General features: G+C 35.6%; 3 protein-coding genes across 4 annotated transcripts; 1 reads left to right on the forward strand and 2 right to left on the reverse strand.

Annotated features, from left to right (window-relative positions):
- Positions 1-1,336: 1,336 nt before the first annotated feature.
- Positions 1,337-4,521, reverse strand: LOC126664376 (serine/threonine-protein kinase PEPKR2). The gene is made up of 4 exons (XM_050356745.1): positions 4,232-4,521; positions 3,200-4,043; positions 2,114-2,410; positions 1,337-1,820 (listed from the first exon to the last, which is right to left on the reverse strand). Exons 2-4 carry the CDS (start codon positions 3,957-3,959, stop codon positions 1,459-1,461), a joined length of 1,419 nt encoding a protein of 472 aa, XP_050212702.1. The 5' UTR covers positions 3,960-4,043; positions 4,232-4,521; the 3' UTR covers positions 1,337-1,458.
- Positions 4,522-5,385: 864 nt separating this feature from the next.
- On the forward strand, positions 5,386-8,841 carry LOC126664377 (phosphoribosylaminoimidazole-succinocarboxamide synthase, chloroplastic). Its single transcript, XM_050356746.2, has 12 exons — positions 5,386-5,772; positions 5,848-5,949; positions 6,045-6,174; positions 6,677-6,769; positions 6,859-6,947; positions 7,097-7,177; positions 7,472-7,561; positions 7,691-7,780; positions 7,972-8,022; positions 8,116-8,162; positions 8,367-8,424; positions 8,531-8,841. Exons 1-12 carry the CDS (start codon positions 5,449-5,451, stop codon positions 8,588-8,590), a joined length of 1,215 nt encoding a protein of 404 aa, XP_050212703.1. The 5' UTR covers positions 5,386-5,448; the 3' UTR covers positions 8,591-8,841.
- A 441-nt stretch (positions 8,842-9,282) lies between these two features.
- On the reverse strand, positions 9,283-12,101 carry LOC126664374 (pentatricopeptide repeat-containing protein At5g27460). Of its 2 annotated transcripts, XR_007637401.2 has the most exons (3): positions 11,655-12,101; positions 9,793-11,563; positions 9,283-9,691 (listed from the first exon to the last, which is right to left on the reverse strand). XR_007637401.2 is itself a non-coding variant. In XM_050356737.2 (2 exons), exons 1-2 carry the CDS (start codon positions 11,985-11,987, stop codon positions 10,319-10,321), a joined length of 1,578 nt encoding a protein of 525 aa, XP_050212694.1. In that variant the 5' UTR covers positions 11,988-12,101; the 3' UTR covers positions 9,283-10,318. The 2 variants fall into 2 exon arrangements, 1 of the variants encoding a protein (XP_050212694.1); XM_050356737.2 differs by having other exon boundaries at positions 9,283-11,563.
- Positions 12,102-12,132: the final 31 nt, after the last annotated feature.

Here is a 12,132-nt window from a genome sequence, read left to right on the forward strand (position 1 = left end):
GACCCCTCATTACTTGTCATAACTCATAGTTTGATACCTCTTTTTTTAAAATAAAAAGATTTGGTGCCTCAATTTTGATTTTTTAAACTGTAAAACCCTTCTGTTAGTTTTGTTAATAATTTGATATTTACTTTCAAACGATTTGATACCTCAGTTTCAATTATGTAAACGATTTGATACCTCACTTTTAATTATATTAACGATTTGGTATCTCATTTTCAAACGATTTGCAAACGATTTGGTACCTCATGTTTCATACCATTAACGACTCGTTACCTATATTTAACAAAAGGGCTTTATAGTTCACAAAATCAAAACTGAGGTATCAAATCGTTTGATTTTTAAATAAGGGGTAGTAAAGTGTGAATTATGACAAACGTGAGGGGTATTAGAGTAATTTGCTCATAAAAGAATGTAGTTTGGTTATTGTTAATTTTTTAAAAATTTGCTGAGTTAATTAAACTAATTGAATATTTATGTTCTTTTACTTATAATTACTTTTTTTAATATTTTCATCAGATTTATAAAATAAAACTAACCCATTGGTTCACTTGGTTCAATTTTATATTTTTATTATATTTTGATTAATTCGGTTAAATCAGTTTTAACTAAAAATAAAAATTTAGTTGGTTTGGTAAAAAAAATTCAATTAGTTTGATTTTTATTAAATTAAATTGACCATTTGCTCCCACAGTTTCATCAAGTACTGCCAGTGATTAAAGAATCAGACTATATTGACCGATTCAACCAGCTGAAACTGGGAATCGAAAAGTTGTCCAGTCCAAACTAACCTGAAGAATCGGAAATTCAGTCCAACCGAATTGCAACGGAAAAACCAAACTGAGCTGGCGATTTTAATTCGTGATGGAACCAGTTGAACCGGAGGTTGGATCATGAACCATACAAGCGAGATTTAATTTCTTCTTTTTATTATGATTTTTTAATACGATACTACTGGCTCGGACACTGATTCGGTTATCAAAACACTGGGTACTGCAAGCGGAATTTCTGGGTCAGGAGGGCGAGAGATTAGGATTAACATGTTGAATTCAGCTATCTAGATTTTTTTGAAAAGAACATTATTTTATTCCCCCGTAGCTTGTAGATCCGGCATTAACGGAGTAAACACCTTGAAAACTCCAGAAAATAATTACTAATGCTTAGTAAGAGAGCTGATAAGAGAACTGGCGTCTACGACTTTCAATTCCACCGTCATACACTACGTGTCAGCTTGTACACCATTTGCTCCATGCGAGGCCAGAGTTTCCAATAATTCTCACACATCTCTAAAACTAATTCAACAAATAAACAAATGCAGTGATGGAAAAAGAGAAGGTATAAAAAATCATAATTTGAACAGTCTATTTACAAATGCTGTACATCAGGCATGTTACTTCAAATTCTCAGATTACAGTCTAACAAGATATATTATTGTTAGTACTTAGTAGTGTCAGTTCATCAGAATGCTCTACAGAGATTGTTAGCGGTCAGGTTAGATGAGTGCTGCTGCTCTATTGGGTTAGGTCCACACAATCTGCTCCTCTTCGGCTCTGAAATCTTCACGTTAGAAATTGCTACGGCCAGTGCATCCACAAAGCCGCATTCATCTTGCTCCTCTGACTTGCTGCTCAAACTGTCAGATAATGAATTATTATTTGGATCCTCAGCAAGAGATCCACTTTCTAATTTGTTCACAGTCATCTCTGGTGTAGGCGCACTGGCAGACTGGACGGGTACTGATCCAACTTGATTCTTCAGTTTTGACTTAACGGAAAGTGTCTTCAATGTCCGTTCTGTGTAGAACAAAATCCACGGGTGCCCTGAATCAAAATCGAATCAGTATCCTAGCTTACAAAACAATCCATTTAGAAAACAAATTCATCAAGAAGTCACTATTGAGTCCAAATACATAATGCCGGTGATTAAGCAATGACTATAAATGGTTTTTAAGTTTTGGCAAACACGTAGAATATGATATGCGAAAAACAGTCGGGCTATCATCTTTGAATCAAAGATATGCGAGGCAACTAAGAAAAAGATAGGGAGGAAAAAACGACCATTGTCATATGCAGGCTCTTAAGTAAATTTTTAAATTGGCAAAAGTTGAACTTACTTAGCACTTCATCAGCTGTTATCCTGGCTGTAACATCCCTTGTCAGCATTCTTGAGACTAGATCGCGTGCAGGCTTAGATACGGACTCCCAAATTCCTGTGTGGAAATCAAGCTTTACATTCTTGATTGCCTCAAAAACCGATTCTAAGGAGTCCCCTTGAAAAGGCAGAGTACCGACCAGGAGTGCATGTAGGAGCACACCGGCACTCCATATATCAACCTTCTCAGAATAATTTTCTGACAGAACTTCTGGGGCAACATATGCTGGACTTCCAGCTAAACCAGATAGACTTTGACCTGCATTTCAATAATTCATAAACCTTTGAGAATACACACAATCTGTTTCTAAAGATTACAGAATATAACATTAAATTGAAGTTTCTAGACATATATTTCAACATCTTTTTACGGATTTAATATTGAGAAATATCAGTTTCAAAAGGAAAAAGAACTGATAAATAAAAAAAATATGTTCAAAAGTTTACGAAGACCAAATCATTGAAGAAAGAAAAAACATTCAACCCCCAATAACTTTCTGACAGGAAAGGTAATGGAAGATACTCATGTCTGGACATATTTAAGGATAAGTTTCTATAGTTCATCAACTTTGCATCTTTTTCACATTCGGAAGATTACTACATAAAATGAGATCTCTCATAATAACCAATTTGATGGTATTGGAAATCAGGCAATGACTTCAAAATTTTGCACATCATCGTACATCTGAAACTAGAAGCTAAAAAGAAGAGGGAAAGAACCTTTTAGCATCACCACATTCTTATTTCAACCAATTAGAGCAAAATACATATTTGGAGCTAGACAAAATGCTGCTAAATAACAAGACACTTGTAAGATTAAACTCCATACGAAGGCAAAATTGTTGAATACTATCTCAGATAACCTTAACATACAAATTTATTGAGGATAGATCACACCAAAGATGGCATCATTGGTCTTTGAGATACCATGTCCTATCAACTTATCTAATCTTTGGTGGTGCTTAAACAGTACAAAGGTTAGTTGCTAATGCAATGTCAGTAAGGGGCAGTGCAGTATTCAATTTCAAAGCAGTTATAGAAGACTTACCATTTGAAATTCTCATAGCCAAGCCAAAATCTGCAAGCTTAATCTTCCCTGAATCAATAAGTAGTATATTCTCAGGCTTCAAATCTCTGTGAACAACGCCCATATCGTGACAATACTTGACAACTGACATCACATCTTTAAATATGTTAGCAGCCCGCTGTTCCGAGTACTGAACCTCTTTTATCATCTCGTCAATCAGACGTCCTCCGGAGCATAGCTCCATCACAAGATGAAAGCACTCAGGTTCCTCATACACAGCATGTAATGTCACAACCCCAGGATGGCCAGATAAGTGCTGCATTATCTCAACCTCCTTATGAACCGTCTCCTCTCCCTTGCGCAAAGTTTTACAAGCAAATTCAACTCCAGTCGTCTTAGAGCTACACGACCAAACCGAACCAAATTTACCGCGCCCAATAGTGGCACCTTTAACATAGTCATCCTCAAACTTATTTTTTCTACCTGTCTGAGTAGCAGCATCTATGCACCCTATCTTTCTCTTAAGACCTCTACCGGGTGGCACCAGGGAAGATGATGCACCACAAGGCGGAGCAGTGGCAATGCCAGCAAGCCTACTCTTAAAGGAATTAACGGGTTCGTTACATCCATCTTCGTCCTCTTTACATCTCTTTTTCAGCCTATTGTAATCTTCTAAGGAATAATGAGACCTAAGATTAGGGGATCTAATGTCATGTCTTGGTGGTGTGAATTGATTATTTTCTACATCCTCGGTTTCACTTCCTTTCCTCTTCTTCCGCATCACACCAAATAATACTCGAAATAGTTGATTTAACAATACATTGAATCAATTCTGGTCATAGTCTTAAAAAAAATAGTTCAGCTCCTGCAATCAGAAAGCATATAAAACACAAGAGAAAAAGAAAGCAACTCTTTAGTGCTATATGATTCAAGAAAAACCCTAAAACTAATCCTATCAAAGATTCAAAATGAAAAATCAAATTGAATTATTCACGAACTAAAAAATCACAAGGATTAATAACAAGACACGTAAAATTAAGGCAAATAATAAACCTTTTGGAGCCAAATTGCGATTGGGAAATTTAGAAAAAGGAAAGGAAACGTGGGTCCTTGGTGAGAGAGAGAAGGAGAAGAATGTGGAGTGAATTAGGGAAAAGAATGGGATCAGAATTTGAAACCCTAGAAAAGGAAATTGGGTAAAATTAAAATTGTAAGATGAAAGTAGTAGCCAACCATAAAGATCAAATCTGTAGATATTGAAATAGCAAGATGGAGGGGCCAAAGAGGTGACCTTCAGGTCTGGGTTTTAGACTTTTTAGATTGCGTTTTTTGTATTTTTAAATATTTTTTTTGTTTTCTATTTATGTCATCTGAAAAAGAAAAATCAAAAAACATACTCGTGAGTTGTCCGCTTTACATTAACTGGCAATTATCATAATTTTATACGAATTTGGTAAATAAAAGGTCATTTTGCCCCCTCAATTTGACATAAAATATCAAATAATAATAAATTTATGATTTTAACTAAAATACCCATAAATTGGTTAATTTGACTCATATTACCTCCTTTTATTGATGTGGTAAAAATTATTAGACAAATTGAGCTGAGCTAGTAACAAACTATTGGTCTATTTGGAGTTAAAGAGATCAAATGAGTCAAAATCAAACGAGTCAATACACATATTTTAAAAGCGTTTTGTTCAAAATGCCTGATCTAAGTGTGTTTTTGCTCAAAGCCACGTGTTTGATCTTATTCGATTCTTTGTTTTAACTTGAAGGGAGAAAATGGATATTTATTGGAATTTGGTAACATCTTTCATTCCGGGTCTAACCCAAAGACCAAAATACCACATATATAAGTTCCTAATGAAAAATTAAAAGAACAAAAGGTCAATGCGCCCCATGAACTTGTAATATGGGACCATTTAATTCAATTTTAACTTGTTTGAGCAACTAACTCCGAATTTTTTTATTTTTAGATCAAATAATCCCATAATTGTATTTTTAAAACGCGTAAAATACAAATTAAAGATGAGAGATGCGAAAAAAATAATTAGAAAGTTCATTAATTGTTGCGATAAAATTATCGTAAATATATTTTTAATAATAAAAATATAAATTATGGGGTAAATTAACCTAAAAATGAAGAGTTTTGGGATTAGTTGCTCAAACAAGTTCAAATTAGGATAAATGACCCTATGTTTTGGGTTTTTAAGTTAAAAGAGCAATCAAATTGAGAACCAGACAGGGCTGTAGACAAAGTGGTGAAGATGTCTCAGTGTCGTACTACAATCTTAAACCCTCCAAAAACCCTAACCAAAACTTCTACTTATTCATTACCCAATTCGAAATTCTCTTCAATTTCTTTTTTGGAACCAAAACCTATATCTAAACCGAAGAAATACCCAAGGATTAATGTAATGGCGACGCAGAATCAACAAACCCACAAAGAAAAATTGTCACTTGACGCCTTAACTAATAGCAGCCGTAAAGATGAGGTGTTTGGTGCTATTAAAGGGTCTTTATCGAATTGTTTATCGGAGACCAATCTTCATTTGACCGTTTCTGGTCTCAAATCAAAAACCAGAGGCAAGGTAGTGTTTGTTTTTCTTGTGTAGAACATGTTTTGGATGATAAATTGATTAAAGATGTTTGATTTGGTATTGTAGGTGAGAGATATTTATGATGGTGGGGATTATGTTGTTTTGGTTACAACTGATAGGCAGAGTGCATTTGATAGAATTCTTGCTTCTATTCCCTTCAAAGGCCAGGTATTTGCTGTCCTCTACTGATTAAATGGGATTCTAATATGTCAATGTTCTTTAATTCATGCTTAAAGGCCTATAAATAAGGGTTTTGCTTTCAGGTTCTAAATGAGACTAGTCTGTGGTGGTTCAACCAAACCCAGCATATTACTCAGAACTCTGTCGTTTCGGCTCCTGATAAAAATGTTACCATTGCAAAGAAATGTTCGGTTTTTCCTGTTGAATTTGTGGGTAAGAAGTTGTATGTTTCTTTCACTTTCACGAATTAATATAGCATCTCTCTCTTAAGTTCTACCTTGTTCAGAATAACTTGGTAAATGACCTGAAAACTTGTCTTTATGGAAAACTTCTTATGTTTAAGCTGTACTTTATAAGTGTAAATAAAGTTAATAATATGGAGATACAATAGAGTTCTTGCTTAAGAACGTCCTGTCATCCTTTTTTTTTTTTAACTTTGGGTGTAATTTGAAAATTATGCGAAGGCTTGGACTTCACATTATACAATTAAGTCTAGGAGGTAGATGAAATCCAAAATTATCTGGTTGCATAAGTTTTCTCTAAAGTCTTCTTTGTGGTGCTTTTGTATTTCACATGGGAATGTGAAGGTCAAACAAGATGTAGTTATATCAATCTTCTCATTACAGACAGCAGATCCATAAAATTGTGATAGTTTTAAATGTTTGAGTTGAGGGTTCCCAACATCCATTCATCAGTTTGCGTTTCTAATATGCAGTCAGAGGCTACGTCACTGGAAGTACTGATACATCATTGTGGACTGTCTACAAAAATGGTGTCCGAAATTACTGTGGCAATTCCCTTCCAGATGGTGTGATTCTCATTTCCTGTATCCATTTCTTTCCCTTCTGAAATCCTGACTATAAAATGCTAGTGGACTGATTTATTACTCTATTGTAGGCTTGGTTAAAAATCAAAAGCTAGCAGTAAATATACTTACTCCAACAACCAAAGCTGCAGATCATGATGTCCCCGTGACTCCAAGGGAGGTTAGATCATATATTCAAATTTGAACTTCTAATTTTAGCAATATAGACTGGATTTCTTACTTAGGCCTTCTAATTCTTTATAGAATATTGTTGTTTTGGTCTTATCAGCTGGTGTCTTAGTTTTCTCATTTAGTTTATTTGCCTTGCAGATAATTGAGCGTGGGCTAATGACTAAAGCTGATTATGAAGAGGCGAGTATGAAAGCTCTGAGCTTATTTGAGTATGGGCAGGTGAGTTCTAACATCTCCACTGAAGATGATAGAAGTAGACGCTTGGTCAAATCATTAAAGAAATTCTATTTATAGAATATGGCAGTCTGATTGATAAGATGGATCTCAAGTTTTCAAGTTCAGTTAGAGTTAATTTTTAGTCTCTTTGACCAGATATTTTTTTAATTCAAATTCAAAGCAACTAAGATATGTTTCAAGGAGAATTTTCGGGTTCTATGTTGTGGAAAATATTCATTGGTTGATTTTTTTTTAGAAAAAATGGGCAATATAATTCTCATTTCTTTTGACTTGCAGCGAGTAGCTCTAGAGCATGGCTTGATATTAGTAGACACAAAATATGAATTTGGAAAGAGCACTGATGGTTCAGTTCTTCTCATTGACGAGGTTTGAAACAATTTTTATATCATATTCCTTGATCTCACTCTCTCTTTACACGCATATGGAGGCATAAACTTATGCATGTACCCTGCAACTAGGTCAAAATGAGTTTAGTATCTTGTATTGCGATGATAGGTGCATACACCTGACTCGAGTAGATACTGGATTGCCCATTCTTATGAGGAACGGTTTCAGAAGGGTCTTGAACCTGAAAATGTCGATAAGGTATGTTATCTACTTTAAGTTTGCTTTTCGTATTATTTGTACATTTGCTAGTGCAATTATGTGCCACTATCTGCTTCTTCGTGTGAGATTATGTCTAAAACAAATTTGGGTGGCTTAAACTGTTGGTACTGTTGATCAATGGTGATGTATGTCAAATTTGCAATTGTAACATAAATGTTGACATTTTGCAGGAGTTCTTGAGGTTGTGGTTCAAGGATCACTGTAACCCATATGAAGATGAGGCAAGTCTACCTAAGAAATTTAGTTAGATATGTTTGAGATTTTTGTGAATGCCGTCTTGCGTTTTATGTCTTAATCGCTGATGCAAATTTCAGATCCTTCCTGAGGCTCCTGATGAGCTTGTTTGTGAGCTAGCATGGAGGTTAGTTGTTTACACCACTACCTATATTTAGTTTATTCAATAAACACATTTAAATGATTAATGGATGTTTAGTGGCTTGACGATGCTCTGTCCGACGGACGTCTACAAGCAAATTTTTTGTTAACAATAATTTCTTACCTTTTTTAAATATTAGTCAATCATATTCTCTTAATTTGTGACACTAATTTTTTCTTCTTCTTACAGATATATATTTTTGTATGAGACTATAACTAAATCAAAATTTGAGTTGCCATCTACAGAGGTAAATGTGACTGAGAATATGTTGATTTGTTATAGGATTATGCACATAATTTGTTCATTTGTGCTAGTAAAATTGCATTATGACAGACTGTATTATCTTCATGCAGGAACCGATACACGATAGAATCTCAAGGAATGTCGAACTAGCATTATCTTCCCTAAAATGATAAAATTCCAATCTCGAGCTTCCCTGATTGAGATTAGAGGAAGAACTGCAGGCGTGATGACCTTCAAGGAATTGCGTCTTGAAATGTGGTAACAGTTGGTTAGCAGGTTTCTTTGAATAGACAAGATTATGAGGAATCCCTGTTCAACTCCACATGTAACAAATAATGATCCTTTGTCTGACTGTTCATGTTTTTATTAAAGAATGATTTGTTCCAATTAATTGAATTCATCTCATGTTTGCTCTCTGAAATACCCTATTGAATCTCATGAGAACATATGATCATATTTGTTCTTCATATGGTCTTCCATTCGGAACATTTTGTTTTTTTAGGGGAAATAAGAAAAAGATCTCGTGCAAAATTCTTGGAAGATAATGGATAAAGTTTTTGTGAATTCGTTGCTCTGATGATATCATAGTGTGGGTATAGGAGAGAAGAATAAGCTGGAAAGATTTGGCTGTCCCTGTCTTGAAATTTATACTGGTTGGAGTTGAAAATGGTGTCTTGACATTTGGTATTATCAATCTGTAATATATATATATATATATATATATATATATATATATATATATATATATATATTACCAGGTGGAAACTGAGAATGGGAGGAGGTGTAAGTTTGTTTGGGTACTGGGTGAGTGCCTTTCCCCTGAGAGAGGGCCATTGAAACTGAAAGGAATTTAGTACGAGTATATTGAAGAGAATCTTCAAACAAGACTCTTTGCTTCTGCAATACAATCCTGTTTACAAAAAATTCTTATCCTTTTACATGAAGATACAATCCTGTTTACAAAAAAATCATATCCTTTTACATGAAGATACAGTCCTGTTTATATGGAAAGGAATTCTGTGGAGGTACAAAAGTAAACTATGGGGACATTGCTGCAGGATGGATTAGAAAATGGGCTCGAGTAGTTGCTGTGCAGCTGATTGATGCAGAGACTATGCCTGCGCTCAACACTTGGTTTGCCTGGAACTTCCCACTGTAAAAGATTGTGTGCCTCCATCAGAAAAACTGCTAGAGCACAACAGGGGTTTTCACAAGATATTGACTGCTGCATTCAACTTGAAGCCCTGGTCAGCAGTTATATCTACACTTCCCTTGTGGTTTTCAATACACAAAACATGATATGGAAATAAATCATGTGCAATGTATGAAGCTACTAATACATCACATATAGTTGTTAATTCAAAAAAGTTACCATATCTGTTTAGGATTCTGCAGTTGTTACGAAAATACATGTACTGGCATCTTTGCCATCATACTTGACGCTCTGACTCTGTACTGATGGCTTTGTTAGTACACTTAACATTAACAGTGTAGATATCCAGATTAATTTTTCAGTTGTTAAGCTGGCATGGGTTGCTAATTGTTGCCATGGATCATGATCTCAACTTAACATGTTGGATTTGGCCATCGTTATTTGTTACCTTTCTCCCCCTCCTTCTAGACATAAACTTACATGAAGAATCTAGAAGATGGTCTCCAGGGGAGGTGATTCCTTCAGAGGCAAAAGCAGCATTCAGGACATTGCTGGCACATTGCTCAAACTGCATTTGATATTGTGGGTGAAAGATCTTCCTTTGCTTAATGTCCAGAACACTGCTTTTGCCTCTAGAGATCATTTGTACGAGGAATAATTAGCTGATAATCATGATTGAAACATAAACATTGCCGTCCGCTAGTCTCTGCTGGAATCTGCTACGATGGCAAGTATATCTAACTAATTAACAGGATGAGTAAAAGCCTTGAATAAGGGCAGACGTCTCATCATCCATCTCAATCTTATCCTTCTCCATCATCTTAACAATGTTTGCAATTTCTCTCTGAGCATGGAGGTGCATCCTAAGCATTAGTTTGTACAGTGGCAAATTTGCAAGACCATAGTGATGAATAACCCGAATAAAGTGATTTGCATCTTCAAAATTCCTGTTCCTCTCCAAGTGCTCTGCAATAGCCATAAGAATACCATGTGATGGTCTCCAATGACACTGTTTCAACATGGCCAATGCCTGCTTCATGGCAGTGATGGCTTTGTCCATCATTTGACTCTTGACATACCCCTCCATCAGAATCTCCCATGTTTTATAATTTGGGCAGCCACCCCTCTCCAGCGTATGTTCATGAAGTGACTGGGCTTTGTGTATCAGTCCCTTCCTAACATATGCACCGAGAAGAACATTGGAAACTCTAATATCATACTTCCTACAATTAGACTCCCATTCTTTAAACACTTTCTCGGCTTCTGCAACCTCACCTATCTTTACCAAGCACGACAACACACATATATAGTCGGCACAGCTTATTCTCCCACCAACTCCTTTACTGGCTTCCCAAACCCGCCGAACTCCAACATTATTCTTCAAGGACGAATACTGCGTAATAAGGAATATATAACCGAGCCTATTACTAGTAGACAGCTTCTTCTCCGCAAAATTAAGCGCTACAAGAGCTTTATCAACTAAACCTTCTTTCAAATAAACATTAGCCAAAGTAGACAAAGTACTCCATCCAACTTGAACATTTTCATCATTAGCCATTTCCTTATAAACCAACTCCACTTTACCAACCTCTCGCATCTCACCAAACGAACTCATCCAAAGATTATACGAAAGAACATCTAACGGAATTTTATTCCGCTTCATTTGTTCGATCACAAGCAACACTTTCTCATACTGCGAAGTAGCTATATAAAGCTTCATAATCTCATTAAACGGATGGCAATTCACAACCAATCCTAGCTCATTCAAGTTCTTCATAAGAGCCTCAGCTTTAACAATGTCTCTATCTTTAACATAACCACGAAGTAGAGCTAAGGAGGCAGCTTTTCGTGTTGCGGGATCATGCCGTAAATTATTAAAATACTCTTCAGCCTCATTTAAGCCTTGCACATTCATAATTAATTCTAATTTCATTGCGTAATCGGATACCGACATGCGAAAACCCTTCTGTGTTTCCATCCATTTAAATATCTATACATAATAATAACACTATTATAGAGCAGAATAACAAATACTAACTATAATGATAATAAATGAAAGGAAAGGGATTAAACGGAGGAACCTCGAGGGCGTGGTTGTAACGCTTAGATTTGAAGAGCAATTGAGAGATGTATCTGAGCTGTGAAACTTTGACCTTGTTGCCCTTATCGATCCAATTTTGAAGTATAGAGATTGGGGTTAATCCCGGGAGTTTGACTCTCAAAATTTGATTTTTAAGATTGGAATTATTATTATTATTATTTGTGCTTTTCATGGAAGATTCAGTGAGGCTACGGACTGGCGAAGAGCGTGAGGACTTGAAGAACATTGAGAAATTTCTACTGATTTGAGAAACCCATTTTTGATTGCTTACTTCACTTCTCAAACTAAAAACTGAGCGAACCGCCATCGCCATAGAAGCAAAAGCAAGCGCTGCTTTTTATGGTATATTTTTGGCGCGTGTCCATTTTTTAACAACTTCGAGTCAAACGACACTGTTTAGCCGCTTCAAGTTCAAACGACATAATTAAACACCTTCGTCTTTTTGCACGCAAAGTGTT

Source organism: Mercurialis annua, linkage group LG1-X (genome assembly GCF_937616625.2).
Source record: "Mercurialis annua linkage group LG1-X, ddMerAnnu1.2, whole genome shotgun sequence".
Lineage (NCBI taxonomy): Eukaryota > Viridiplantae > Streptophyta > Magnoliopsida > Malpighiales > Euphorbiaceae > Mercurialis > Mercurialis annua.

Excerpts from the sequence above, each read along its gene's own strand:
- LOC126664376 (XM_050356745.1), bottom strand. The coding sequence starts at position 3,959 with ATGCGGAAGAAGAGGAAAGGAAGTGAAACCGAGGATGTAGAAAATAAT. Across the intron at positions 2,411-3,199 it reads GGCTATGAGAATTTCAAATG|GTCAAAGTCTATCTGGTTTA; the intron begins GTAAGTCTTCTA and ends ATTGAAATGCAG. Across the intron at positions 1,821-2,113 it reads AACAGCTGATGAAGTGCTAA|GGCACCCGTGGATTTTGTTC; the intron begins GTAAGTTCAACT and ends ATTTTGATTCAG.
- LOC126664377 (XM_050356746.2), top strand. The coding sequence starts at position 5,449 with ATGTCTCAGTGTCGTACTACAATCTTAAACCCTCCAAAAACCCTAACC. Across the intron at positions 7,781-7,971 it reads AACCTGAAAATGTCGATAAG|GAGTTCTTGAGGTTGTGGTT; the intron begins GTATGTTATCTA and ends GACATTTTGCAG. Across the intron at positions 8,163-8,366 it reads GTTTGTGAGCTAGCATGGAG|ATATATATTTTTGTATGAGA; the intron begins GTTAGTTGTTTA and ends TTCTTCTTACAG.
- LOC126664374 (XM_050356737.2), bottom strand. The coding sequence starts at position 11,987 with ATGGCGATGGCGGTTCGCTCAGTTTTTAGTTTGAGAAGTGAAGTAAGC. Across the intron at positions 11,564-11,654 it reads GTTACAACCACGCCCTCGAG|ATATTTAAATGGATGGAAAC; the intron begins GTTCCTCCGTTT and ends TATTATGTATAG.